Source organism: Halichoerus grypus, chromosome 11, assembly GCF_964656455.1.
Source record: "Halichoerus grypus chromosome 11, mHalGry1.hap1.1, whole genome shotgun sequence".
Taxonomy (NCBI): domain Eukaryota; kingdom Metazoa; phylum Chordata; class Mammalia; order Carnivora; family Phocidae; genus Halichoerus; species Halichoerus grypus.
In genome coordinates, this window is record NC_135722.1 from 55,629,951 (window position 1) to 55,656,202 (window position 26,252).

General features: G+C 58.3%; 2 protein-coding genes across 7 annotated transcripts in view; both read left to right on the forward strand.

Moving 5' to 3' along the window:
* CAPN5 (calpain 5) overlaps positions 1-26,252 on the forward strand; it is a 54,586-nt gene that overhangs the window by 19,673 nt on the left and 8,661 nt on the right. For 4 of the 6 annotated variants that reach the window (XM_078058579.1, XM_036072995.2, XM_036072997.2 and 1 more), the window contains 4 exons: positions 6,305-6,436; positions 21,738-21,946; positions 24,882-25,074; positions 26,036-26,229. In XM_078058579.1, coding sequence (XP_077914705.1) covers positions 6,305-6,436; positions 21,738-21,946; positions 24,882-25,074; positions 26,036-26,229 — 728 coding nt within the window. The remainder of the gene's footprint in view (positions 1-6,304; positions 6,437-21,737; positions 21,947-24,881; positions 25,075-26,035; positions 26,230-26,252) is intronic. The other 2 variants (XM_078058578.1, XM_036073000.2) reach the window with 2 other exon arrangements.
* OMP (olfactory marker protein) lies at positions 6,469-13,731 on the forward strand. Its single transcript, XM_036073001.2, has one exon. The coding sequence runs from the start codon at positions 12,090-12,092 to the stop codon at positions 12,579-12,581; it is 492 nt and encodes a 163-aa protein (XP_035928894.2). The 5' UTR covers positions 6,469-12,089; the 3' UTR covers positions 12,582-13,731.

A 26,252-nucleotide genomic window follows, 5' to 3' on the forward strand; every position in this document is an offset into this window, starting at 1 on the left:
CCCCAGGTGGCCGGGAAAGTGGAGGGCCCTCCTGCTGTGGGGTCTCGCCCAGATGGGGAGCTGGGGAATCGCCCTCATCCTCGGGCCACCGCTGCCCGGCCAGGACCTTGCCCCCTCTCTGGGCCTCAGCTTCCTCGCAGGGAAAATGGGGCCCTCTGCCCTGCCACCCAAAATAAAACCCAGGGTGGTTTGGGGCTAAAAACGAGGCAAACGTTCGACTCTCGTACAACATAGAGTGACATTCAGGTGCGAGCTGTCTGCCGATTGTTGTAACGATTTTGAGATGGTCGTTTGCTGCAAATGAAAAGTACTCATGATGATGGTTAATCAATACTAAGAACAGCAGTAAGAGGTGACAGTGCCCTCTCGGGTTGTTGGGAGCATTCCGAGAGATGGCAGGTGAGTACGCGTGGCCGCGCCCAGCACCCCGCCCCCAGCGCCGGCAGCCGCACCATTACCGTTGAGGATGGCGAATCCGCGGCATCCGTCTTGCTGCTCCCCGTCCCGGCCTTGGTCGCTGACGCCAGAATGTGTCGAACAGAATTGTTTGGCCTCGTGACATGATTCCACCCTCTTTAACCCTGATCCCTGCGTGTGAGGCCCTGGGCCCCGGGCCACCGGGCGGCTGCTGGCTCTGAGCTGCTCACACAGGAGGGATGTTGGTGCAGGGCGCCGTGCTGTGCCCTCTGCCCATAGTCAGCGGAGGCATCTCAGGGTCGAAGGGGGGAGGAGGCACCGTGTGGAAAAGGCGGGAGACTTGAAACCCTCAGGCTTATTTGGGACATGGCAGGAGCATCGGGGAAGAGGGAGCCTGGGTCCTGGGTTCGGTGGGGCTGGTGTGCCCTGGGGCAGTGGGAGCCCGGGAGGGTGGTGGTGGGGGGGGGGCGCGAGGTTTTCAGCAGGGTGTGACGGGGGCAGATTTGCATTTTATGAAGTTCCCTCCGACCTCCTAGACATTTTGGGAAAATGGGATTCAGTTTTCATGTTCCTCTCCTAGGCTGTGACCTCAAGTCCCTTCCAACTCAAAAAATTCTGTGTGTTTTCTTGGACTGGGGTACTTGAGAGGTAGAGGCGCCGAGGCCAAGGCAGGAAGGCGCATGCCCCGATTGCCCTGGGGAGCCAGTAATTGAGCCAGGCTGGGACCCAGGAGTCCTGCCTGCCCTGGCCCTCTGCCCGACACCTCGGTTCTCCGGAACTCCCAGGAGCCTCCTGGCCAGGCCACAAGATTCCTGCCTCTCAGGCCCCCCGCCCCCACGCCTTCCTCTCTCTCCTTTGTCTGGTGGGTGGGGAAGGAGGCCAGCCTCAAAGGGCCTTTGTGAGGCCTTGGGTGTGCATGGAGGGGAGACACTCTCTGCCTTCCTCTCGCTCCACCCCCTTGCTGCCCCCGTCCTGCCCTCTGGCCAGCACGCAGACATTTTAGATCCGTGGCCCTGGAAGGAGGCTGGCGAGGCATGGCTGGGGAAAGGTGGGCTTGGTGTGGTGAGAGGAGGAAATGCCAATCTGCCTGGGCTCAGCAGCCCCCTGCTGTGTGATCCTGGAGGAGTCACCTGCCCTCTCTGGGCCCCTTTCCCTGCCAGTTTGGGAGTCCTGCCATGCTGCACCCTCCTTCATGGCCTTCCTCACTGGCGTGGTGTCTGGTCCTTTCTAGACACTGGCAGAGGAGGAGCAGACCCTCCCTGCCCTGCCTGGAGGCCGGTGACAGGCGGCTGGTGGTGGTTGGTGCTGATAGGGAGACATCTGAGTGCAGCCCATGGGTGGCGGTGGGGAATGGGTTCTGGGTTTGGGAGGCAGAGTTCAAGGCTAGGCATAGCTGAGTGGGGTGGGATGAGGAGCTGAGATGGGGTGGACCAGGGTGTGTTGGATGGTGCGTGTGTAAGCAGCGCCTGCTGGGTGGTGTGGGGCTCGTGTACTGGGCAGGCCCTCACCCCACGGTCAGGACGGCTGGTTGGTGGGGCAGGAAGTCAGGCCCGGCTTGCCTCAGGCCGGCGGGGCGAGGCCAGCCTGGTGGGGTGACCATTAACTCCCAGCTGCTTGGTCCTTGGCCAGTGGGATGGAACTTTGTCCCGAGGCAGGTGTGTTTCCATGAAGTCTTACTTCCTGGGGCTTGTGACCGGACTGTTGATAAACAGAGCAAAAAACTCCTTCTGGACAGCCCCTGGGAAGGCCGCCTTCACTCCATCACATCTCCAGCCCTTCTCTTTAGGTTGGTCAGTGTCATGGTCTCTCTGTTCTTGAGGATCTCCTCAGTCAGCCTCCCTCCCTGCTGGCCTTCCCTTTGCTTTCTCCCAAAATGGAATGAGAAGGCCGGTTTTTGAGCCAGATGGACTTGGCCCTACCTCCCAGGAGGGTCATGGGAGGTGTGACCTTGAACAGGCCACTTCCTCTCCCTTGGCCTCAGTTGCTTCATCTGTAAATGGGAAGACTAACTCTTGCTGATCATGGTTTCTGGAGGTTGAAATGCCCTGAGCTATCTGTGGTGTTACATATGGGAGGCGGATGACAAGCCGGCTCCCTCTCTCGCCCACCTGCTCCTTGCTAACCCTGTGCTGGGGACCCAGAGCTGGCCCTGCTGGAAAAGAGCCATCTCCTGTGGACTCTGCAGGTGGGGCCAGGCCTCGCCCACCTCTTCCCTCATCCAGGGCACCTGCCTTAGGCCCACACCCTCCTCTTTCCTCTGGGCTCATTGTTTCTTTTTTCCTTCCAGTTGGCTAAACCCAGCCTTCCCCACAGGCCTGGCCAGGGAGATAAGAGAAGGAGACTGTCATCAAGGCCTGTGACTCAGGGGGAACGCTGAGGGTGTGGATGTTTGAGGGACTTCCTCCTCTCTCAGGCCCAAGGCCTTTGCAGGGGCCCCTTTTCGTCTCTGTGGGGACTGAGTACTCCCTGTCCCATCCAGCTCTCTGCCTCCCCCCATGTCTGGAAATAAGTTTGCAGGTCCTTTGGTGGAGCCAAGAAGGGAACAAGTAGGGGTTCTACAAACAGACGTTGGTTTTAGGAACCCCCCCCCTGGAATTTTCCCCCAGTGGCCTGGTGTTCCCCAGCCCCAAGTTCTGGGCTCACGTTCATCATACCAGCATGTGGAGAAGACCCCACTCCTTGGCTGTGCTGGGATTTAGGCCCCTTTATGCCACAGAACAGGTAGTTTTGCTGGGGCCAGCCATCTGGGCCATTGTCCGGCCCAGGAACGCTTCCCTTCTGGGCACATGCTCAGGCGGCCTTACAGGACGGATTGCTGGGGGTGGGGGGAGCACGGGATGGCTCTTACTCCTGAGAACCTGCCCTTTTGCCTGTCCCAGGCAGACGGACTGCTTTCTTCCTGGGCCTTACTGTCCCCGGTTGTGTGGTCCATTCCTGCTGGGATCTTAGATTGCTGGGGGGCGGTGACAGATGAGCAGGGGGCGGGAGAGAAATGTGCCCCGGATCCGCTGTCTTGCTGCATGCCTGTTTGTACACGGGGCCTGCAAACCTGAAATTCTCGTTGTGCCCCGGAGGGAGATGGTTCTGGGCTATGCCCTGTGTCCGGTGGAGCTGGTCTGACAGGCTGAGGGGCCAAGAGGTGAGAGGTGACTGTGGGTGTAGATGGCCGTGCCCCAGAGAGAGGTTTGGAGCAAAAGAGCCGTCACTTCCCAGCCCTGGGGGGTGCCTTGGTCCGGGGCTCCCCGCAGATGCCTGTCTGGCCCAGTCCTGCGAGCCACTTTGCCCTCCCTTGCTCCCGGGGAACCCCCCCGCAGCCCCAGCAGCACCTGCCAAGGTCTGCTCCTGACACTGGTAGTGGGCAGAGTCGGGCCTGGCCCTGTGCTGGAGCTCGCAGGCTGGTGGGCGTGACCCAGAGTGTGGACAGTGATGGGAGGGAGCATGGTGTCGGGGTGGCGTGTGTCTCAGTACTGTGGCTGGATCCCTTCTGGGGGTGAATGTGGAGTCCCTGTTTCTTTCCAGAGCCCTCCCTACCCATCGGCCCTCTCCACGCCTGCTCTGTTGGTGTCCCTGCCTCCAGGCAGTCTCCTTTGATCTCTCCCTGGCTTCCTGCTGTCATAGCTGTGCTCACGTGGAGGGTCATAGTCAGGCTCGTCCTCCTCAGGGGCTGTGCCCTCAGGCTGGGAACTTCCCTGACTAGCTCTGTGCTCTGTGCCCGGGAGAGATGGAAGGACAAACACAGGTCTTGAGATCCTGGCCCTAAGGGTAGGTGAGCGTCTGGGCTGCCCCTGACCCCTCGGTCTCATTTTAGTATAGCGGGCACCCCTAAGCTGGGCTGAGGACAGGGGCGGGGTGGGGTGGGGTGGGGAGGAAGCAGGGTGGCTTTGTCTCTCATGAGTCCTAGCCCCCCGGAGGCTGTGGTGCTGCCTGCCCGAATTTGGATCTCACGTCACCTTTTCCTCTGTGGCCCCAGGCAAATGACTTAACCTCTCTGTGCCTTAGTTTCCTCATCTGTGCCAGAGCCCTGTTCTGGGTGGCAGGGCCAGGCTGGGATGGTCGGACCTGCCCCACAGGTTGGCCCCCGCGGTCCCTGCTCAGCAGGGCGGAGGAGAGCCCTAGTCAGGGAGCCCAGCCGACCTGGGTTCTGTCCCACTGGCACTTACTGCCATGTGACCTTGGGCGTCACTGCCTCCTCCTGGCCTCGCCATCCTCCTCTGCGGACCACCGGGCAGTCATGTCTCTCCAGCGCCTTGGCCGGGAGGATCTGAAGGGGAGGGTACTAGGAGGTTCCCTCTGCAGATCCTGGTGATGCCAGGCTGTGGCTGCCTCCCCTCCCATCTCAGGTGGGCATGTGGCTGGGATCCTCCAGATATGAAGCACCCCCCACTCCCGCCCTGCCTGCAGGGAGGCGGATGCTAAGTCATGGCTCCCTCGGGCTCCAGTGCCGGTCTGCGTGCAGGCCAGGGCCTGGGAGAGAAGAGAAGGAGGGCAGCAGGGAGGGAGGCGGGCTTCTTCCTGCCCTGCTTCCTGATAGCATGGCCTCTGCGTGTTTCCAGCCTCGCTGGGTTCCCGTGACCCGGGGCAGTATTACTCAGACCTGGGGCATGCCACAGTCCATACTATGGGGAGCTGTTCACGCCCTCAGGAGGTTGGGCCTTCAATCTGGTCCTCCAAACACTGGTTTTCCTGGGCAGAGGTGGCAACAGGAGTCCCAGACGCCTTAGTGAGAACCCGTAGCCCTTTGCCCCATTTTCCCTGCGGAGCGCCCGGCTTCCGTAATCCGTGGAGTCCTTACAGAGCCCTGCAGGGAGAGTGATCTGCCTCCTTTGCACAGGTGGGGAAACAGAGGCCGAGAGAGGTTGGGCCCCTGGCCCGAAGTTGCACAGCCATAAATGGGTCTTCCTGACTGCTACCTTCTGCTGGCTGCCTGTGGTAGGACCCCAGTAGCTCCCTGTGGTGGAGGCAGGCCCAGCTGTGTGTGGGCCATGTGGTTCAACCGCTCTGGGCCTCGGTTTGCTCATCTCTACAATGAGCACAGGGCCCACCTCTCAGGATCATGGTGAGGATGGATCATGGCACCAGCAGGATGCCAGGCACACGGAAGGCCTGTCTCAGTGTTCACCACCTCCCTCTCAGCTCTGTGGAGTGAAGATGCTTCGGGACACAGGTGGGCACCTGCGTGCCCCGAGCAGAGACCTGGACTGTGAAGGGGGAAGGGAACCGCCTTCATACCCAGCCCTGTCCCCGCCCGGCCCACCCGGCCCACACGGGCCACACGGAAGGCCCTCCAGGAGCGCTGCTCGGCATTGCTTGCTGTGTCCTTGACATGTCACTGCCCTTCTCTGAACCTTCAGCCCTCGTCCGTAAACTGGAATAACAGCCCCACAGTCCTCAGGTGGGTCGAGGGTCCAGTGAGACGGCCTGAGGCTGTGCCGGCACGGGACGTGGCGCGGTCAGCTCCCTGCTTCTCCCCTGCCCTTTGCCACTCGTTCGTTCCCTGAGTTTGCTCTTTGTTTCTGTCCGGGGCCCCCGCCCTCCTTGTGACTGGGGGCCCCTGAGGGTGGGCTGGTGTGGGCACTGCAGGGTTGCTGCTGCTGGGGGAGGGTAGGAACTGACCCTTTGCTGGTTGGGGAAGAGCACAGAGGGCAGGAGGAAGGGGGTGCCCCGGGGCCAGTCCCCCTAAGTCCTTCCACAGCATCTTTTCATCATCGAACCTCTGGCCCCTGAAGGGCAGACTTTTTCAGCCAGGGGAAGGGAGAAGGGCGTCCCAGGCAGCACCTGGGGGGAGCTGGATTTGGAGAAAGCGGCCACACAGGGGGCCCCCAGTCTGCAAGGGAAGGCGGGTGAATCTCCACACTGACAGTGAGGTCTCTGCTTGGCTTCTCTGCAGGACATATGTGAGGACCCCCGCCTCTTTGTGGACGGCATCAGCTCCCACGACCTGCACCAGGGCCAAGTGGGCAACTGCTGGTTTGTGGCGGCCTGCTCGTCGCTTGCCTCCCGGGAGTCCCTGTGGCAGAAGGTGAGGCCTGGGATGGGGCCCTCGCTGCCGGACGGGCGAGGTGCAGCCTGACTTTATGAACACCTGTGCGGTTGGTGGTGGTGGGGGGGTGACACCACGGCTCCCGGCATTGGCTGAACAGCAGAATCGCTGGCCCCTCACCTGCCGGCTTAGGCTCTCCAGGGCCGGGTGCTGGGAATCTCTGTAGCTCCCAAGGGCATTCTCATGTGTCCCCACCTGAACACTGGGGGCCCACGGTGTCCCTGGAGCCACCTGGCAGAATCTGCACCTGTGAAATGTGGAAGCTGCCTGAATCAGGTGCAGTGTGAGAAGACCCCACTAACTGGGGCTCAGGAGGCCCCCTGCCAGTACGTGCTGTAGAGACTTAGCCAGTCCTTGTCCTTGTCTTGGCCTCAGTTTTCTCACTTGTTCAGCGGGAGTAGTCCAGCTGGTTTTGTTTCATGATTCGTGGTTCCAAGTGCTGATGTTCTGGACCAGCAAGCACCAAGGGCTTAGGCTGGAAAGAACTGGCTCCGGTCGTGACACCTCGCCCTCTTGTGGCGGCACTCGGCAGTGCAGCCCTTTAATCCCACACCGAGAGCTCCCTTCCTGGGGAGGCGGGGAGGCTGGGGTAGAGGCTGGGGTAGAGGCTGGACTGCTGGTCTCTATAGAGTAATCCATCAGGACTGCATGCTGGGTTCCTGTGCTAGCAGATACCAGTCCCCTGCGCATCCCTGCCCTTCCTGCCCTTCCTCTGAGGAGCTAGCAGCAGGGCTTACAAGCTCTGGGCATGTCAGCCTTATGGCTTAGGTTGAAGCCCTTGCCTCACCATTTGGTAGCTTTATAATTAGCTCCGTTTACTCATCCGAAAAACTAGGATATGAGGGTAGCTCATATCTGAGACACTTCTCAAAGGGCCTGTGCAGTGCAGTGCCCAGTGAATGGTGGCAGCATTACCCGTGTTTTGATAATTAATATTCATAGAACATAATGGGTATTCCCAGGCAAGCAGGGAGTATCCCTCAGCCATCAGAGGGAGCTGTGCCCTTAGCCGGGGCTGGGACTGTGTTAGGTGCCCTACTCTCATGTCTTCTGAACGGGGGTGTGACCTTTCAAAGCCACCCCAGGGTGGGTATCCCTGGGATCTGGCTCCTGATGGTCCTGTGGACACAGGTGCTGGAGGGCCCTAGCAAAGGTCACTGCTGCAGCCTATAGATGGGGGTGGTTGTAGGATGTCCAAGCTGGAAAGGCCTCAGAGCGCCACATGCGGGATCATTTCACTCATGGGCCTCAAGGACCAGAGAGGGTTGGGGCCTAGTGCTGTTCTCTGGATGCTGTTCTCTGTCCTCGCCCCCCTGTCTCCAGGTTCCAGGCTCCTTCTCTGGGCCCAGAACTAGGTCCCCCAGCCTCTGAGCCCGTCCGCAGCTAAGTCAGGGCTCAGTCTGGGGCTGACGGTGGCACTCAGGGATCCTGTGGGGCTGGCCCTGTACTTCCCACCCTGCCCTATAATCCTCTGTTTACCTGTGGTCTCCCTTCTTGAGGTGAGCTCCCTGTGGGCAAAGCTGGCCCAACTATGTCTTCCCACTGAGCCCAGCAGGATCCTGGCCCAGAGAAGGCTCAAGAAAGTTTTGAGAACAGAGCCCCTCCCCAAACTGTTGGACTGAGCTGCTGGGCAGCAGCTCCCCGGCCGGCCCTCCTACCCTGTGCCTCCTGGGGCCTTCAGTGGGGCCAGAGCCTGGCCCACCGTGTCCCCTCCCGGGGAATGGGCTCGCTGGTCATTTGTAGGGAGGAGGCTCCGCCTGCTGTGTGTCCTGTCCTGGGCCTGGCCTTCGGCGGCGCCCTGGTACTCCATCTAGTGAGTGGAAGAAGGGGCCCGGGACCCACAGGCAGGAGGACTGTCATTGATGCTGTGGCGGGTCTGTGTTTGTCTCTGGGCCGAAGCTTCTGCCTGCAGGGTAACAGGGCACCTGGCCTGGCTGGTCTGGGGGCTTCAAGGGCCAGGAAGCTGATCTCCAGGAGCTCGGGTCCCCGGGAGGCTGGAGCAAGGTGCTCTTGGCTAATTGCACTCTGCCTCCTGGTGCGTCTGTGGTGACAGCTCCTGGGCCCTAGAAGGAGGTAGGGGGCCCTGGGGAGCTTATTACTGCCTTACCTCCCTTCCTGTCCCTGCTGACTGGGCCCTGTTTGTTGTCAGCCCTCGCTTTAGGGCCCGTTGCCCTGCAGGGCCTCCCCTGCCCCGTCCTGTTTTCTCCATGGAACAGGGGTGCTCAGCCTGAGCTGCACCCCCACGCCCCCCAACCACTTCACTCTGGGGATGCTGAACCTCAGGATGCTGGTACACCATGCCCTCAACACGCAGTACCCCCTCCTCCAGGAAGCAGGATGCAGCCTGGGGCTGATGGGCACAGGATTTGAAACCAGCCAGACCTGGGTTGGATGCTGGCTGGGTCCCTTGTTGTTGTGTGACACTGGGCAGGGAAGGTTCCTTCTCTGGGCCTTGGTGTAAACCTGACCTTTCTAGTCCCCAGAGTTGTAGGAGGGTGAACGGAGCCTGTGGTGGGGGAGGGTAAGCCTGTGGCATTTAGTGACAATATACCCGTGTTAAATCCCCTCCCTCCCCGCCTCTGGGTTCCCCCCCTGTCCCTCTGTTCTACAAGACACCTCTTGGCAGTGGGCCTCCCCCTCCTATGGGATCCCTGGTAGGGGCATTATGGTCTCCCCACCTCCTCTGTCCATGCTGTGAGGGCGGGACAGTGGACTTCAGGTGACCGGGTCTTGTGGACCAGAAATCAGGACGTGACAGTGGGGTGGAGCATTTGCCATCAGGCCTGGTTCCTTCTGGGCGCTCACCTCGCCCAGAGCCTGGTGCAGGCCCCGGCGTGGGGGCAGGCCCGATCCCTGCTCCGAGCCTCAGGCGCCCCTGGCCAGAGGAGGAAAGCTGAGTGGAAGTGAGTGCCTGGCTGTCTGAGAGGGAGTGTTGGGGGGTGGCCGGTCCTGGGGCGCGGCCGGGGGAGGCACGTGGTGGCAGGACTCAGTTCCACTTAAAATACTCCCCCGCCCCTGTTATCCGCGCAGCTCATGCCCGTGAGCTACAGAGTTCATTCGGCCCTGGTAACAGCACCAGCTGTGCCCCACACCATTCCAGACGCCGGGGACTGAAGGTGTGCACAAGTACTATGTCGCTGAAGGCTTGCTTGAGCCAGAAAGAACCAGTGTTAGGGTTTGCTATGTTTCCTTCTAGACTGTTTCTCCAGTTGGGGTTAAAGAGGCGTTTGTTTTGCTTTTCAGTACACAGTTTTGCAATCACATATGCAAGTTTGGAACCTGCTCTTCTCTGTTCATTCCTACGCCAGGCTTTAGTGGGTTTTCCCAAGGTGTCTGGTGGCCGAGCAGAGAGCTGCGGGTGGCACTGGGCCCAGCCCCACCCACAGCCTCCTGCCCCCTTCCTCTCCCCCCTTCCCTCTCGGGCCTCTCCTGCCCCGCCTGTCTGAGGCCCAAGCCCCGGGCGCCTTCCACCCTCAGCCTCCTCCTGCACGTTGGCAGCCAGCCCAGGCTGAGCCCAGGCTCTCCTCAGGGGCGTGCAGCCCCTGGGTCTCCCCACCAGTAGAAACCGAACACCTCCCCCAGCATCCTGCAGGTCCGGAGATGGGGTGGGCGTTCTCTCTTTCCTCAGTGCTGCTTCCAGAACGCACCCTCCACTTGGAAGCCCCTACAGGCTCATGCCGTTGGCTCCCCACGCCCCACAGCCCTGCCCACCTTGTTGCCAACCCCTGTGGACCATCTCCCACTCGGTCACCAGGGGCTTGGCACCTCTAATTTCCCGGCCTTTTCCACCCAAGTGCTGCTGTGTCCCAGGGATTACCGCGCCCGTGTGGCTGACGCCCTGCCCTCATCATCCTGGCCTCAGTTCCTGTTTGCGGCTCCATCAGACTTTACCATCAGCCGCCTCGGCCTCCTGCCTCCATGGCGGTCACAGCCCACGCCTACATCTGTCCTTCCTGCAGGTGTTCCGCCGAAGGACCAGTCTCCTTGGCCTCACCTTCCAGGCATGTCCCTCATCCTGCACTTCGACACACACCTGCCCCTAAACCTCGTTTTGGCTTCAGTCAGTGTCTGTGTACTCTCCCCATCTGCACGTCTTCCTCTGGTTGTCCTTGGCCTTGGGCCCTATCACATCAGTTCTCTTCTCAGTGCCATTCATTCATTCATTCATTCAACAAGCATCTTCTGAGGGCCTCCTATGTGGCAAGCTCTGTTCTAGGTGCCAGCTTAACTTAACAGTAATTCCTCAGCTGTGTTGTTCCCTCTCCTCTGCAGGTGCAGAGTGAAGGGTTCTGGGAGGGTCAGGCAGACATCTCGCATCCTCTCGAATGCCCTTGGGGGATTGCCGCCAGCGACCCCCAGAACTGACCTCAGGGCTTGAGATACTATCTGCTCACATGCTCTGTCCCCGTTGGTGACCCCCTGCTGATCAGGTAGCCAAGATCTCACTGACTGATTTAGCGTCCATCTAGCAGTTACTGTGCTTGTGGTCCACTAGACCCTTTAGATTGTTTTCAGTTGTTACACTTTGGCCTGTGCCTCTGTCCTCTTCTCCGTGTGTGGCGTGTCATGGCAGCTTCCCCTCTCCTCTCTCCCACGCCCAGATACACTCACATACTCCAGTTCTTCCATTTACTGGAACATACTAGCCGAGCCCCCTGGTTCTGCCTCAGGCACTGCAGATGCAGACATCTGTCAGATTCTTCCTCAGCCTCAAGTCTCCTGGGGGAAACTGAGGCTTGATGCGGGTGGAATAAGTGCTGGGATTTTAGTGGGAGGAGACCCGGGCGTGTTGAGGCAGGGCCAGCGGGCAGGAATCCTGCAGGTCAGTGATTCTCACGGGCCCTGGGCCGGCAGCATCAGCATCCCCTGGGAGGCTGGTAGCACTGCAGATGGCCAGGCCTCGTCAGCCCTATTAAATCAGAAGCGCTGGGGGTAGAGCCCAGTGATTGTGTTCTGAGTCCTGCAGGGGATTCTGATGAGGTCTAAAGTTTGCGCAGGGGTTTAGGTGAGAGGTGGTGGTGGTGGCCAGGCCAGTCCTGGCAGTGGGGCTGGGCGGGAGGGCTCCCAGGTCCCTGGGAGGCAGAACGAGGGCCTTGGCTGTTGAGTGTGGAGGGGTGAGGCTGAGGTGAGGGCGAGCTGGCTTCAGGCTCTGGCTGGGGTGACTGCACATCTCCGATCAGCAGGACCGCTCCGTTCCTTGTCCCCCGTCCCTCCCGCCAGGGGGTCTTCCAGTCTCTGCAGTGAGCACCTGCTCCCCACCCCCTTCCCCTTCTCACTGCCCCGTGCAGGCTCCCTTCTTCACAACAAGCCCTTCCGAGGTCGTCAGGTCGTCAGGTCGTCAGGTAGTCAGGGCGGTTACCACAGCAGTTGACATCAGCAGCCTGGTCCCCGAGGAGCCTGTCGCCCTCCCGCCCGCGGGCCGTGCCTCCATGACTGCCTCTTGGAGGAGGAGAGAGGAGGCACTGGGGGCCTCCCACCCCCGTTTGAGGACTGGGCAGGGCAAGGAGGGGAGGGGCCGGGGAGGGCCGAAGGGTAGGCGGGGCGGCCTCGGGGGCCCTCCGGCCCTGGCGGCGAGGCCCCGGCACACCGCGCTCCCAGGCGGCCGCACAAGCAGCGGCGGCGGCACCCGGGCATGGCGGAGGACGGGCCGGAGCAGCCGCAGCTCAGCATGCCCTTGGTCCTGGACCAGGACCTGACCAGGCAGATGCGGCTGCGCGTGGAGAGCCTGAAGCTGCGCGGGGGGAAGTGCCAGGACGGCGAGAAGCTGCTGCAGCCGGCCGAGGCCGTGTACCGCCTGGACTTCGTCCGGCAGCAGAAGCTGCAGTTCGAGCGCTGGGACGTGGTGCTGGACAAGCCCGGCAAGGTCACCATCACGGGCACCTCCCAGAACTGGACGCCCGACCTCACCAACCTCATGACGCGCCAGCTGCTGGACCCCACTGCCATCTTCTGGCGGAGGGAGGACTCGGACGCCATGGATTGGAACGAGGCCGATGCCCTGGAGTTTGGGGAGCGCCTGTCGGATCTGGCCAAGATCCGCAAGGTCATGTACTTCCTCATCACCTTTGGCGGGGGCCTGGAGCCCGGCGACGTCAAGGCCTCTGTGGTCTTTAACCAGCTCTGACGGCAGCTCCTGGCTGCTGCCCCCTCCCCGTGCCCGCCCGCCCCGTCCCCTGCCCGCGCCCCCTTCCCCGAGGCATGTGTTTGAGGACATTCTTCTAGCTGCTGGCCTGGACTCAGCTTGCCCGGGACCCGCTGAGCCTGTGTCCTTCCTCCTCTCCTTTCCCCGGTGCTGGCACTCCTGCTCATGGGAGGAAGATGCAGAGGCCCTGTAGTCTAGAAGCTGACCCGACTGCCGCTGCTTCTGCTGTAGACCATGGAGGCCCGGTCGGGGCCAAGCATCTGCCTTCTCTCTGCTTCGTTGTCCGGAGAGCGACTCAGAACGAGAGAGACAGACACCGAGAAAGAGAGATCCAAAGCGCCAGCCGTCGGGCTTCCTCGGGAGACGGAGAGACGACGGAGCAGCCCCCCCTGGGGAATCCACAAGCCTTTGCTGCCCTCCTGGCCGCAGCGCCCTTTGCTGAAGTCCAGAGGTGCACAGTGAGCCTGAGGACCCAGGAAGGCACTGCTCCTGGCCCGGGCCTGGCGCGGTCCCATGACGCCTCAGGGGCCTCAGGACTTCAGGCAGCGTTGCCGTGGGGGCTGATTTGGGGCAGTGGGGAGCGGCTGACAGGCTCGAGGCTGCGCTTGCCCGTTCTTGCTCCTCTGAGGACTCCAGGAGGGAGAAGTGACAGGGACGGGACAGATGAAAAAGTCACATAGAGATGCATCTGTCTATACATGTGCATATATATTGAGAGAGAGCGTGCGGTATTCATGTGGCTGTGTTCCAGAGTATGTACCTGCCCTGCGAGCAAGTCGGATTTTAGATGATCTATTATGTATCGGCCAGCTGGCTCATGGGTGGCCCTTAGCAGGGGCTTGGTCAGGATGACCTTGGGGAGGGGGGCCTCCTGAGCTGAGAGCCTTTGAGGTTCATACCGTGAAGCAGGGAACAGCACAGTGAAGGGGTTTCCCTCTGCCTGGGGGAAGCAGGGTAGAGGGGTCCAGAGCCCTGGAGCTGGAAACATTAGATTCTTTGGGGCCTCAGGTGTCCCTGCTGGGATGTCAGGTTTTTTCCAGGTCCCTGGGCAGGAAAGGCACAGGCCCAGGGGGCACCTCAGGAAGTGCCCCCAACACCCTGTCTCCAGGCCAGCCCTGTTTTTTTTCTTTTTTGTTAGGAACAGGCCCATGACATTTTCCTCACGAAGCAGAGCCACTGAGCGCCGCGGGGCCCTACGAATAGACGAACCGAGAGACAGAGGGCGAGAGCCATCCTCAGTGGTTGGGGCTGCTGGGAGGGTGAGCCCCCACTCTGGAGGCATGCAGACAGGAGTGGGGTGTTGGAGTTGGGATTCTTTAGGTGGGGATTGGCTGTGGTCCTTTCTGACTCTCAGCTCTCGGGCCTGCCCATCTCGGGCGGGCTTGCCCGCCCATCTTCTCTGTTGACAGCTAGGGGTGTCCAGACTCCTGGAGATGGCCTTGCCCTTCACCTCTCTGCTTGACCTCCCCCCGCAGCTCGGGGGGCCCTCTTGGTGCAGACTGCCTGTACCCCCACCCTGAGCCACCACATCCACCCCATGCACTGTGTGTCCCCAATAAAGCCTCTGTGTCCCCACCTCGTGGTGTGCAGTCTCTCACCGCGAGCCACCCCTGCCCCTTCAGGAGCTCTGACAGCCCTCTCCAGCCCTCAGAGCCCTGAGCATCCCCTCCCGGGCCTTCTCCCGCATTCCCTTCAACTCCTCCTGCTGCTTTCAGAGATGAGGCCTCGAGCAGTCCAGGGACTGGCCCAAGGTCAGACATCAGGATGGAGTTTAGAACCAGGTCTCCTGACACCCAACCAGGTATTAACACCCCTGACAGTTTTTCCCCCGTGGCCCCCAGACCAGCGTCTGTCTGGAGCGTGGAGCCATGCTGAGGCCACAGGGAGGTGCCGTCTGGTCCAAGCCACGCACAATCTCCAGTCTCCCCCGACTTGTAGGGTGGCTGGGCAGGGGGCAGACAGGACAGGGAGTGGCATGGTTGGGGAGGGGTGGGGTTAGGCCCACGTCCAGGTTTCACTCAGCCTCTGTCACCAGTTTAATGCACATCCTCAGGCAGCCCCTGCTGACCAGATAAGACTGATGTCACCACATCACCTTAACATCACCTTAGTGCTCCACTTGGCCTTTCTCTAGAGCTCTTTCCCCTTGTCATCTCTCTGGAGCTCCCTCAGTTTTTGGACAGAGATGAAGAGGCCCAGAAAATGAGGCCATCTGCCTGAAGTCACAGAAGGCCTGGAGGGGCCAAAGGAGGGGTACGTGTGTGGACCAGGCTCTGGGTCTGCGGCCCCCTGGGGTGGGCAGGGGCAGTGCCCCACCCCTCCTGAGGGCCCAGGCCCGGGCGAGGCCAGCTTCTTCCCAGTGACCGAGGTCAGGTCCTGCTTCAGAGGCCACACTTGGGGTTTTGCTTGGGAATGACCCTTGCTTCGAAATGCTCTGCGCAGCCAGGTCTCCCTGCGCTGTCCTCCACCCCGAGCCCTCCCCAGAGCAGCTGCGGTCGCCTTGTTTCCCTTCCCCAAGCCCTGCCCTTCCAGCCCCGGCCTCCATCCACTCCTGAAGATGCCTTTGGAAGGGGTGGGGGCAGCAGAGCCCAGCCCTTCCACCCTTGCTCTCCTCCCTGCCTCTGCAGCCGAGACTGGCCGCGGGGAGTGCCGGGAGTGGGAAATGAGGACCCATTTTCCATGGAACCCACAAGAAACCATAGAGTGAAGAGACCTATCGTCTCCTGAGCTTCTGCCTCCCACTGAGGCAGTGGGTGCCGTGCTGAGGGGCCCGCCACTGACCACCGATGTGACCCTAGGCAGCCTCCCTGGGCCTGTTGGCAGGGGCTAATGATGGTGCCTCCTTGTAGGGCCCATGTGAAGCTTAAATGAGTTAATGTTAGTGAAACACTCAGGGCGTCGGGAGCTGGCACACGGCACCCTCTCTCCATTTGCTCATCGTGACTCTCCCGGTCACTGTAGACGCATGGTCTTACTTTGCAGTTATTCTGAGAGGAGTGTCCGCAGCACCGATTTACAGAGCAGCAGCGCAGGGTTCAGAGAGGCGAAGTGAGTTGCCCGAGGTGGCACAGCAGCCCAGTGCTTCTGGGAGCGGGCAGTGTGGGGTGGAGGGACGGGGGGGGCCCGGCTCTGGTTGGAGAGTGGACGAGAGGGCATGGATTCTCCTCCGCCATAATCACTGGGCTCGGAGTGGCCCAGCTGAGGGGATCTTTAGCCCCCACGGTGCAGCTGGGCAGCCTGGCAGGAGGGGGCCTGACCCAAGCCTGGGGTCCCACCCGGGTCTCTGAGCATCTGGCTGTGCCCTGTGGACAGGAATCCCCAGGCCCCTGCAGATGCAGCACGTCCTCTCTTCGGGTGGTGAGTGACGGGGCTCTGCGCTCCCGAGGGTGTGCGGAGTAGGGGTGGGGGGCCCAAGCTTCCTGGCCTCTTCCCGTCATGGCATCTGAAACCCAGGAATTTGAGACTCTTGGAATAAGAAGCTGAGAACTGAGTAACTTCAGATGCTTGGAACCAGGCACCCTCTAGTTTGGGGACTCACCCACCTGACTTGGGTAACACAGGAATTGCCCCCCTGCAGCCCTTCAGCCCTCAGCCCTGCTGGCCTTTTGCAGAAATGCCCCCAGCTGGCCCTCTGGGCTCCGGGGCAGAAATCAGCGAAAAGCTCCTTCCCCGTGCCACACCTGCACACACACTGACACTCACACACGATGCCCGTGTGCACACGCACATACACATGCGTGCTGCGTACACCCACGTGCACTGACATTCACGCACTTGCACACTCACACGGGCGTGTCCCACTGGCCAGAGTCCCAGGAGGGTTTGAGCCAGGAGCATTCCAGGCACCAGGGCCCCATGGCGCCCGCATCGCCTGAGCTTTCTGGGCTGATTCTGCAGTGGGTGCCGGGGGGGGCCTCCAAATCCCACACAATCCTTGCCTGGCTGCCAGCTCACCTAAGTAAGTGCGTCGACCCCTCAGGCCTCTCTTTTCCCATCTGCATGGGGGGCTGTTGTTGAGGTTTCCCCCAGGAGGGAGGCTGACCAGGTCACCTGAGCTGCCCACCAGCCCCAAGGTTTGCAGACTGTTGTGTGGGTGCACCCGCCTGTACTGCGTTCCCCAGCGGGATGACCCCTCACAGGTGCACAGCCCTCCGCGGTTAAGGCGGCACCCCCGAGGCCACTGTCCATCCTGGGTCTCCCAGCAGCCCTGGAGTAGGGGCGGCAGATGCCGACGCTGAGCAGCGGCCGGTCGGAAGCGGAGTCCGGGCCATGCAGTGTGGTTGGACACGTGTCCAGGAGTGGCTGCAAGGTCACCAGCCGGACAGGGCCTTGCTGCGGCTGGCACTTGGAGACTTTTCTTCCAGAAACACTTGCCTGGCTGTGGAGCTGGCCTCCCATGATGGGGGGGGGGGGTTGGGGGAGGGCGAGATCTGGGTCTGAGAGTGGGGCTCAGTGATCAGGGAAAGAGCCTGGGGGAGGGGCTGCCCCTGGGGAGCTCCAGACCCCGAGAGCCCAGAAGCTGCTGCTCAGCTCGCCCCTGAGGGACAAGGATGGGGACGGTACCGGAGAGGGAGCCAGGCGTGCAGATTTGCTTGGGGCCTGAGATGGGAGGCAGTGTTCGGGGGTGAGGCCGAGAGGGTCCACAGAGCCTCAGGGCTGTGAATGCGGGGCCAGGGAGCTGGGGGCCGTGGGGATGGGGCGTTTCAACTGGAGACAACATGGGAGGAGAGCGATGGCTTAATGCGCTCCCTTGTACCCCTCCCTCTGCCTCAGCAACTGTCAACTCTCCCCCAGTCTTGTTTCCTCTTATTCCCCCCCACGCCCTCCAGGCAACATGTCATTTCGTCTGTAAATATTTCCGGATGCATCTCTGGAGAATAAGGGGTCATCAAAAGCAAAACAAAACAGAAACAAAACTCTGTAACCGCAATCCTGTAACACAACTAAAATAATTTCACATTTCACGATAATTCCCTCATTGCATCAAATGCCCAGGAGGAGTTTTGGTTTCCAATTTCTGCCATAAATGTGTGTATGTTTCTTTAAAAATTTTATTTATACCATTAGTTTCAAATGTAGAGTTCAGTAAATCATCAGTTGCAGATAATACCCTGTGCTCATCACATCATGTGCCCTCTTTAATGCCCATCACCCAGTTACACCATTCCCCCACCCACCTCTCCTTCCTCAACCCTCACTTTGTTTCCTAGAGTTAAGAGTTTCCATTGGTTTTTCTCCCTCTCTGATGACTTCCCATTCAGTTTTCTCTCCCTTCCCCTATGATCCTCTGCACTTTTTCTTATATTCCACATGTGAGTGAAACCATATAACTTTCTCTGATTGACTTATTTCACTTATTTCACTTAGCAGTTCCATCCACATCGATGCAAATGGTAAATTCATCCTTTTTGATGGCTGAGCAATATTCCATTGTATATATATATATCAGATCTTCTTTATGCATTCACCTGTCGATAGACATCTTGGTTCTTTACAGTTTGGCTATTGTGGACATTGCTGCTGTGAACGTTGGGGTGCTCGTGCCCCTTCGGGTCACTGCATATATTACAAAGCTGTGACCATCAAGACAGCATGGTACTGGCACAAAAACAGACACATAGATCAATTGAACAGATAGAGAGCCCAGAGATGGACCCTCATTTTCTCTATTTTTTGAGTGTCTTCTATTTTATTGATTCCTGCTATCTTTATTATTTCCTTCCCTTTACTTGGGGAAAAATTTTTTTCTAGATTCTTGAAGTAGAAACTTCCTCAATATTAAACCTTTCTTTCTTCCATCTTTGGCTTGGTTTTCATGCTGTTGTTTCAAGTGTTCTCTCTGCCACGCACTTCCTGTAAGCTCAGACTTACCTTAGTGGTTTCATAAGGTTCAGGTACAAATTTTTGGCATGACTGCTTCATAGGAGACATTGTGTACTTCTCTCACGAGGCATGTGATGTCTGGTCATCTCTCTTCTTCGTGATGTTATAAGCCGTCGATGACCATTACTAAATCCATTATTTGCCAGTGGTTGTAAAATGGCGAGAGTCTAATATTCTAGTCTCTTCTTCATTTCTGCAACTCATCTCCAGATACAAACCTCCCTATTGGTTACCTACTGGGTACAGTTTGTGTAGAAAAGGCGGGATAAATCCCGATTGTTTCCCTTAATTTTCCAGTTTTAAAAAAACTGTCCTCCAGTCCCAGCTGTCCTCCAGGAGTGACTATTTGTTTTTGTATTGTTGCGGTTTCATAGATTGGAACGTATTTGATGTGTTTTCATCCATTGCAGTAATTATCCTTACTGATGCTGAGCTTGGCCCGTCTTTGGCCAGTGAGAGCCTCTTTAGGTTGGTTCTGGAATCCTTTGATGTGGCCCGAGGGTCCTTGGTTGCTGCCTTGATTCCTGGTACACTGAACGTGGTGTGGGAAGGTTTGAGTTTGTGTGCCTGTGTGAGCACACCTTCCTGGACAGTGTCTTCCTTCTCACTCAGGACCCTGCTGGTAGTAGAGGGGGTGTGGGATAAGAAGCTGTCTGTGCTGGCCCCACCGGCCATGTTGTAGAGGGGAAACTGAGGCCCACAGGGATCCCTGACTCAGGATCTCCAGGCCCTAGAGCCTCATTAGCTGCTTTCTGAGCCACAGAGGGCGCAGGGCCAAACCCCGGGTTTGGCTAATGATCCTCCTGCCTCCGCAGGAGTACATCCCAGCACCCTGCGAGGGCTCCTCTTTCTCCCTCCCCAGTCCCCGTGCAGTCCAGAGCTTTCAGAGCAGGAAGGAGTGAAGGAGGGTGCACTGGCCAGGCCAGTTTGCTCGGCTTCAGACTCCCTATCCTTCTGTGCCCTTGGGCAGCTTCTCGTTCCTCAGCCTTCCCATCTGTGCAGTGGGGATGATAAGCCACCGTGCATGTGCCCCATTTTTGATACAGCTTTCTGTCCTGAAAGCAAAGTGGGAGGGGATGCTGGGGGCTAGGGCAGAGACTGGCCCGGGAGGTTTTCGAAAGGACACAGAATTAACTGACAAGGGACCACCAGGCAGTATTGAATCCTTGCTGGGTTCCAGATGCTGTGCGGGCCCTGAAGCCTTGAGTGTGAATCCTACCTCCCTCACCGGTCCTCATGGGCAACGTTGGGCCAGCAGCTTCCCACGGTATTGCCCCAAAAGGTGGTGGGAAGGGCCAGGGGCGGCCGAGCGAAGAGCCCAGGCTGTGCCTGGCCCCGGGCAGGCCTCGCTACTGGCCGTGTGGCCCCTCTCATGGTGCTTGGCATTTTCATTTGCTTGGTCTCCAGTGTCTCACAGGGACCATTTGTCTTTGCCAACATCCCTGTTGATGGTAGGAAGTGTGTAAACAAAAGCCTTCTTAATGAGTGTGGGGGTTGGGGAATGGCTTTAGGCTGAAGAATCGTGCGCAGGCTTGTCTAGGCCTTGGGATTTACGGCCTCCTGATGCATCTCTGGCTCCTCGGCCTGGATGCCTGGGTGCCCACCCCCATCCCTGAGGGCGGGTTTTCTTCCAGAAGGAGCTGTCCATGGTCCCAGTGGGGTCAGCCCTCCCTTGCTCCCATGCTGGGGAGGGCCAGCAAGTTACCCTGACTCTAGGGTGAGGGGCTTTCCCTTGTCTGCCCGCCTCCTGCTGCCCAGATTTGCCCTGTCTGCTTGGGGGACACCCACAGCCAGCTCTCAGGACACCTGCCAGGAAGCTGCTGCTGGCCCTGCAGGTCGGGCCCACTGCTCCCTTCTCTCCACGCTCCCCATGCTCCCCATGTCAGCCTCAGCATTTGCCTCTTGAACCAGACTGGGGGCCTCCTGGGGGCAGGGACCGTGGCTGATTCACCTGGGTCCTAAGTGTCAGCACAGGCCCAGTACAGAGTGGTCCGCAGGTCACAAGACCTGGCTTCAAACCCAAGTCTGCCTGACTCCACAGTGTGTGTGTTTTCTAGCTGTGTGACCCTGGGCAAGTTGCTTGCCCTCTCTGAGCTTTAGGGGTATTTAGCTGTAAAGGAGGGATGGATGATAGTAATCTACGCATGGGATTATTGTGTGAATTAAACTGAGATAAGCCCTGGCAGTTATAGGTATGGCAACTGGCTTGTCCCAGATGTTCCATAAAATAATATGTAAAAATCAATGCCTGTGAATTTTAACACCTGTTTATCGAGCACCATCTCTGGGCCAGGCCCTGGACTAGGTGCCAGGCATACAGCAATGACCAGGCCCAATGCATCCCTGCCCTCAGAGAGCTAACGTTCCAGTGATAATAACAGAATTGAACAGAATGACACACACTTGTTTAATTATAATTGTGGTAATGGTCCCCGAGGAGAAGTGCCAGGGGCCATGAGTTGGACAGACGGGGGTCCTGGCCTGGTCTGAAGAGTCAAGGAGGGCTTCCTGGAGGAGGAGGTGGATCCTAAAGGACAAGTGAGAATCAGCTGGATGAAGAGGAGAAGGAAGTGCAGGTGCAAAAAGTTCCTGAGCAGAGAAAGAGCCCAGAGCAGGGAGCAGGGGCCGAGGGGGGTAGAAAAGCTGTCCCGGGAGCTGGTGGCTGGGCAGCGCACATTAAGGGTTTGGACTCACTTCCCAGGGAAGTGACATGATTGGAAAGATCACTGCGCTGCTGTGTGGGGTGACGGCACGTGTGGCGGCTGATGCTGTTACAGCGTTCTGGGGCCAGGAGGTAGGGGCTGCCCAGGCTGGTGCCAGGGGACAGCTGGGAGATGGATTTTAGCAGAATGTAGGAGCTCAGATTGGCCTGATGGGATGGGGCGAGGGAAAGGGAGGGGCCGGTGTGGCTGCCAGCTTCGGACTCAGGCTGGACTGGGTGGCGGCAGCACCATGCGCCAGATGGGAACTGGGAGGGATGGGAGGATGCAGAGGGAGGCCCGAGGAAGGGGGCGGGAAGCTCCTAGAGTCTTAGAGTGACAGTTGGCAGGAGCCTACGCCTAACCACTGCAGAGAAGGGAAACTGAGGCCCAGAGATGAGAAGCGTGCGCCCTAGTCCCACGCTCATTCATGGCAGAGATGGGGATGGAACCCAGTACTCCTTTCCGTTTTGATTCCCTCGAGGCACGCGCCCCCATGTGCTCAGGAAGCCGGATGTGACCCGCACTGTGTTCCTGTCCTGTCCCCTCCACCCAGGTCATCCCAGACTGGAAGGAGCAGGAGTGGGACCCCGAGAAACCCAATGCCTATGCGGGCATCTTCCACTTCCACTTCTGGCGCTTTGGGGAGTGGGTGGACGTGGTCATTGATGACCGGCTGCCCACAGTCAACAACCAGCTCATCTACTGCCACTCCAGCTCCCGCAACGAGTTCTGGTGTGCCCTGGTGGAGAAGGCCTACGCCAAGTAGGTGCCGGTGGTGGGCCGGCGGGCGGGGGGCGGGGGGCCGGCTCCTCGCAGCTGCTCCTGCAGCCAGCGCTCCCTGCTCGGAGAGGCGAGGGGCTCTTCCGAGTCACACAGCGCTCTCAGAGCCTGAGAACCCAGGGCGTGGCGGGGGGAGACCTGGCCTGACTGTCTGGTACCTGGTGTCCCGTTCTCAAAACCAACCCACACAGAGAGGAATGGTTTCTCCTTGTTCTACCTGGGAGGGCAGAGCCAGCACTCACATCCGGGTCGCTGGTTTTTTCCCACAGATCCAAGCTGCCAAGCCCTCCCTGGCAGCCTGGCTGGGATGTGGTATCTCAGAGCCCGGGCTGGTTGTGGAGGGTGGGCCCTCCCTGCCCATTGGGCTCCCCTTCGTCCACTCATCCATCTCTCTACCTGACTGTCTGTCCATCCATTCTGTCTCCACCGACCCCTCCTCCTGCTCTGTGTCGGGCCCTGGGTCCCCAGCACGGGCCTGAGCAAGGGTTTGCTGAACTGTGGAGGGCTTTGGGGCAGAGTGACCTGCTTAGGCCTCTGCAGGGCAGGGGCAGACCTGGGGCAGGAGGGCCAGTGGGGTCGGAGCCCAGCCCACAAGCTCTGTGGGAACCTCTCCCTGGTTCCGCCTCCCAGGCCCATCTGTTGCTTTCCTTCGACTGTGTGTGTGTGTGTGTGTGTGTGAAAGAGAGAGAGAGAGAGAGAAAGGAAAAGGAAAGACACCAACTTTCAACATCAAAAACAAATTCAAGAAAACACAACATTGAGATTCTGTTTTCAGTCCAAAGAAAGCAAAACTCGCCCCCTGGTGGTCACTGAGTCTCCCTGGTCCCAGCTGCAGGCCCCTCTCCCTTTCCAGGAGAGCCCCCAGTAGCGCTTCTGCTCTGGTCTCTATGCATCTGCTTATTCCAGCTTGATCGTATAAGTGGAATCGTACAGTATTTCCCCTTTCGTGTCTGGCTTATTTCTCGTAGCGTGACGTTCTTGGTGCTGATTTATGTTGTAGCATGTCAGCATGTCCTTCCTGTCTAGAGCGGCACAGAATTCCATTGCATGGATATGCCACATTTTGTTTCTCCATTCATCTGTCCATGGACTCGGGTCGTTTCCACCTTGGGCTGTGGTGAATGTACTGCTGTGAACCTTGGTGTGCAAGTATCCGTTCGAGTCTCTGCTCTCAGTTCTTTGGAATATATACCTGGGAGTGAATTGCTGGATCTTCTGGCAGTTCTATGTTTAAATTTTTGAGTGGCCACCGGACTGTCTTCCACAGCAGCTTCGCTATTTATGCTTGCTTGCTTTTTCATTTATTTACTTTTAAAATTGTAAAATGAATGCATGTGTGTTATAACAAATCCAGAAAATGTAGAAACCCAGAAAGAAGGTAATAAAAGCCGCCTGTACTCCTGCATATTCTTCCAGGCCTCTCTACTCCCCTTCTCTGTTTGGGGCCACCTGGGTTAACCAGGCTGCTCTTCTTCGGGAACCTTCACTCCCCTCCCCTCCAAGGCCCCGCCACCCACTCCTATCTCCCTCCCTTGTGCTCCCTGTGTCCTCTCCACACCCTCCCCGCCACTTAGCAACTCTTTTAACATCTTTGATGGCTCTTTTTGTTTGTAGGTTACCTTGCAAAACCTGTGTTGCTGTTTTGTAGGACACTGCAAAAGATAGATCAGTCGTAGATTTTCATAGATAGGTGCAGATTTTCAATTTATGTAATCTGTTTTGTTATATATCCCATTCTGCTGCTGACGTTCACCTTCAGCACTGCCTTTAAGACCCCCAGCCTTTTCCTAACATTCACAGAAGCCACAGTTGTGCTCCTAGCACCTGGTAGGTTACACGTAGTTGATGCTTAGTATTTTTTATTTTTTATTTTTAGTTATTTCCTAGTAATCTCTACACCCAATGTGGGGCTTAATGTTATTTATTTATTTATTTATTTTTAATTTTTAAAAAGATTTTATTTATTTGAGAGAGAGAGAAAGAGAGCATGCGTGCAAGTGTGCACAGGTGGGGGGAGGGGGAGAGGGAGAGGGACAAGCAGACTCCCCACTGAGCAGGCCTGATCCATGGGATCATGACCTGAGCCAAAGGCAGACACTGAACTGATTGAGACACCCAGGTGCCCCCCCTTAATGTTTTTTAAATAAATTATTGCATACTTTTTTTTTTTTCAAAAGGTTTATTTATTTATCTTTAGGGAGAGAGAGAGAGAGGGAGAGAGAGTGTGTGTGACAGGGCAGGGGCAGGGAGACGGAGAGAATCTTCAAGCAGACTCCCCGCCGAGCACGGAGCCTGACACCGGGTGTGATTACACAACCCTGAGATCATCACCTGAGCCGAAACCGAGTCGGATGCTCAACCAACTGAGCCGCCCAGACGCCCCTGCATACATTTTAAACATCACTGGAATCCAGCTGTATTGTTTTTTCAAACATACCAAGCGAGCACTAGCATTTTCCTGCCATAGGAATTCCTTTACATGGCTTCATTCAGCGGCCATCTCATGTCCCAGAGCACAGCTGCAGTGTTAGTTTCTAAAGTCAATTCCTTGTTGTTAGACATTTAGGTGATCTCTGGGTTTCTATTGTTATAAATAATGTGAATTATTTAGAATTGATGTTTCAAAAACATACATGAGCTTTTAACGCTTTTGGGAAGAATTGCTTGATTTCTGGACAGCTAATTTTGAGGGAAGGCTGCTAGGGCGAAGGGGAATTTGGGTGAGAAAATGGTGTGGTTCAGTGGGACAAGCGTTGGCCTAGAGACATGGATTCTAGTGTAGGCTCTGCTGTGACCTGCTGTGTGACCTTAGCAGTGTGCTTGACCTCTCTGGGTCCCCAAAATCCCCCCTACAAGGTGAGGGATTGCGACTGGCTGGGGAGCGTGAGCTGGGAATTCTGTCCACGTTGCTCCCCAGGCTGGCGGGCTGTTACCAGGCCCTGGATGGAGGCAACACGGCGGATGCGTTGGTGGACTTCACAGGCGGCGTTTCCGAGCCCATTGACCTGACTGAGGGCGGCTTCGCCAACGATGAGGCCAAGAGGAACCAGCTCTTCGAGCGTGTGTTGAAGGTGCACAGCCGGGGAGGACTCATCAGTGCCTCCATCAAGGTGAGACCACAGAAGCAGCCCTCCCCTTCGCCAACCCTTACTGGGGAGGGAGCTGGCTGTGGTGTCCCCGGCTCAGACTGGCTCCTAAATCTGCACCCTCAGCCTGAGGGGTGGAGGGGAGCCGTTGGGGGGTGCAGCTCTAACCTCTACGGTATGAAATGCCGTCCGGTTTGACCAGCATCCCCCCCTTTTATTTATTTATTTATTTATTTATTTGAGAGAGACAGAGATAGTGAGAGAGAGCTCGAGCAGGAAGGAGGGGGAGAAGCAGGCTTCCCGCGGAGCAGGGAGCCCGATGCGGGGCTCGATCCCAGGACCCCGGGATCATGACCTGAGCCGAAGGCAGAGGCTTAACCATCTGAGCCACCCAGGCGCCCCAGCATCCCCCCTTTTATGGGCATCTTGTACTGGGGCAATGGGTGTCTGTGCCTGTGAGGGTCCCTTCGTCGGGGTTTGAGGCATCACAAGCTACAAGGTGACCAGAAGGGGGGAGCGACCCCCTGCAGCTGGCACAGGCCCGAGTGCTTCAAGAGGATTGTCTTATTTCATTGACTACTCCTATTTCAGGTGGGGAAGCTGGGGCTCAGTGCAGACACCAGTGGGGTGTTTGTTGATAGACCAGCCCTCTGGAAAAATGAAAAGCCCTGATTTGTAGCATTTGCTGCTTTCTGTGGTGTAAATACTCCCAGCGTGTTGATTTCAAGCTGATGTTTTAACAGTTGCAGAGCTGAGCCAGTGCCAGTGAACCCCAGTACACCCCTGGGCCAACCCCACTTTAGGTCCCTGCCTTGACCCCACACGGCGGCTCCCTGGGGGCTTTGCGAACCGTGAGCTCAGTCCCTAACCACGGCCTCTGCTTTGTGTGGGGCTGCCATGCCTTCCCCGTCCTATAGGGGGCGGTGTGGGCGCGCTGCCCACCGGACCAGGCTCCGCCTGTCTGGGCACCTGTGTCCTCTTGCAGGCGGTGACAGCAGCAGACATGGAGGCCCGCCTGGCGTGCGGCCTGGTGAAGGGCCACGCGTATGCCATCACTGAGGTGCGCAAGGTGCGCCTGGGCCACGGCCTGCTGGCCTTCTTCAAGTCGGAGAAGCTGGACATGATCCGCCTGCGTAACCCCTGGGGCGAGCGGGAATGGAACGGGCCCTGGAGTGACACGTGAGGCCCAGGGATGCGAGTGT

Excerpts from the sequence above, each read along its gene's own strand:
- OMP (XM_036073001.2), top strand. The coding sequence starts at position 12,090 with ATGGCGGAGGACGGGCCGGAGCAGCCGCAGCTCAGCATGCCCTTGGTC.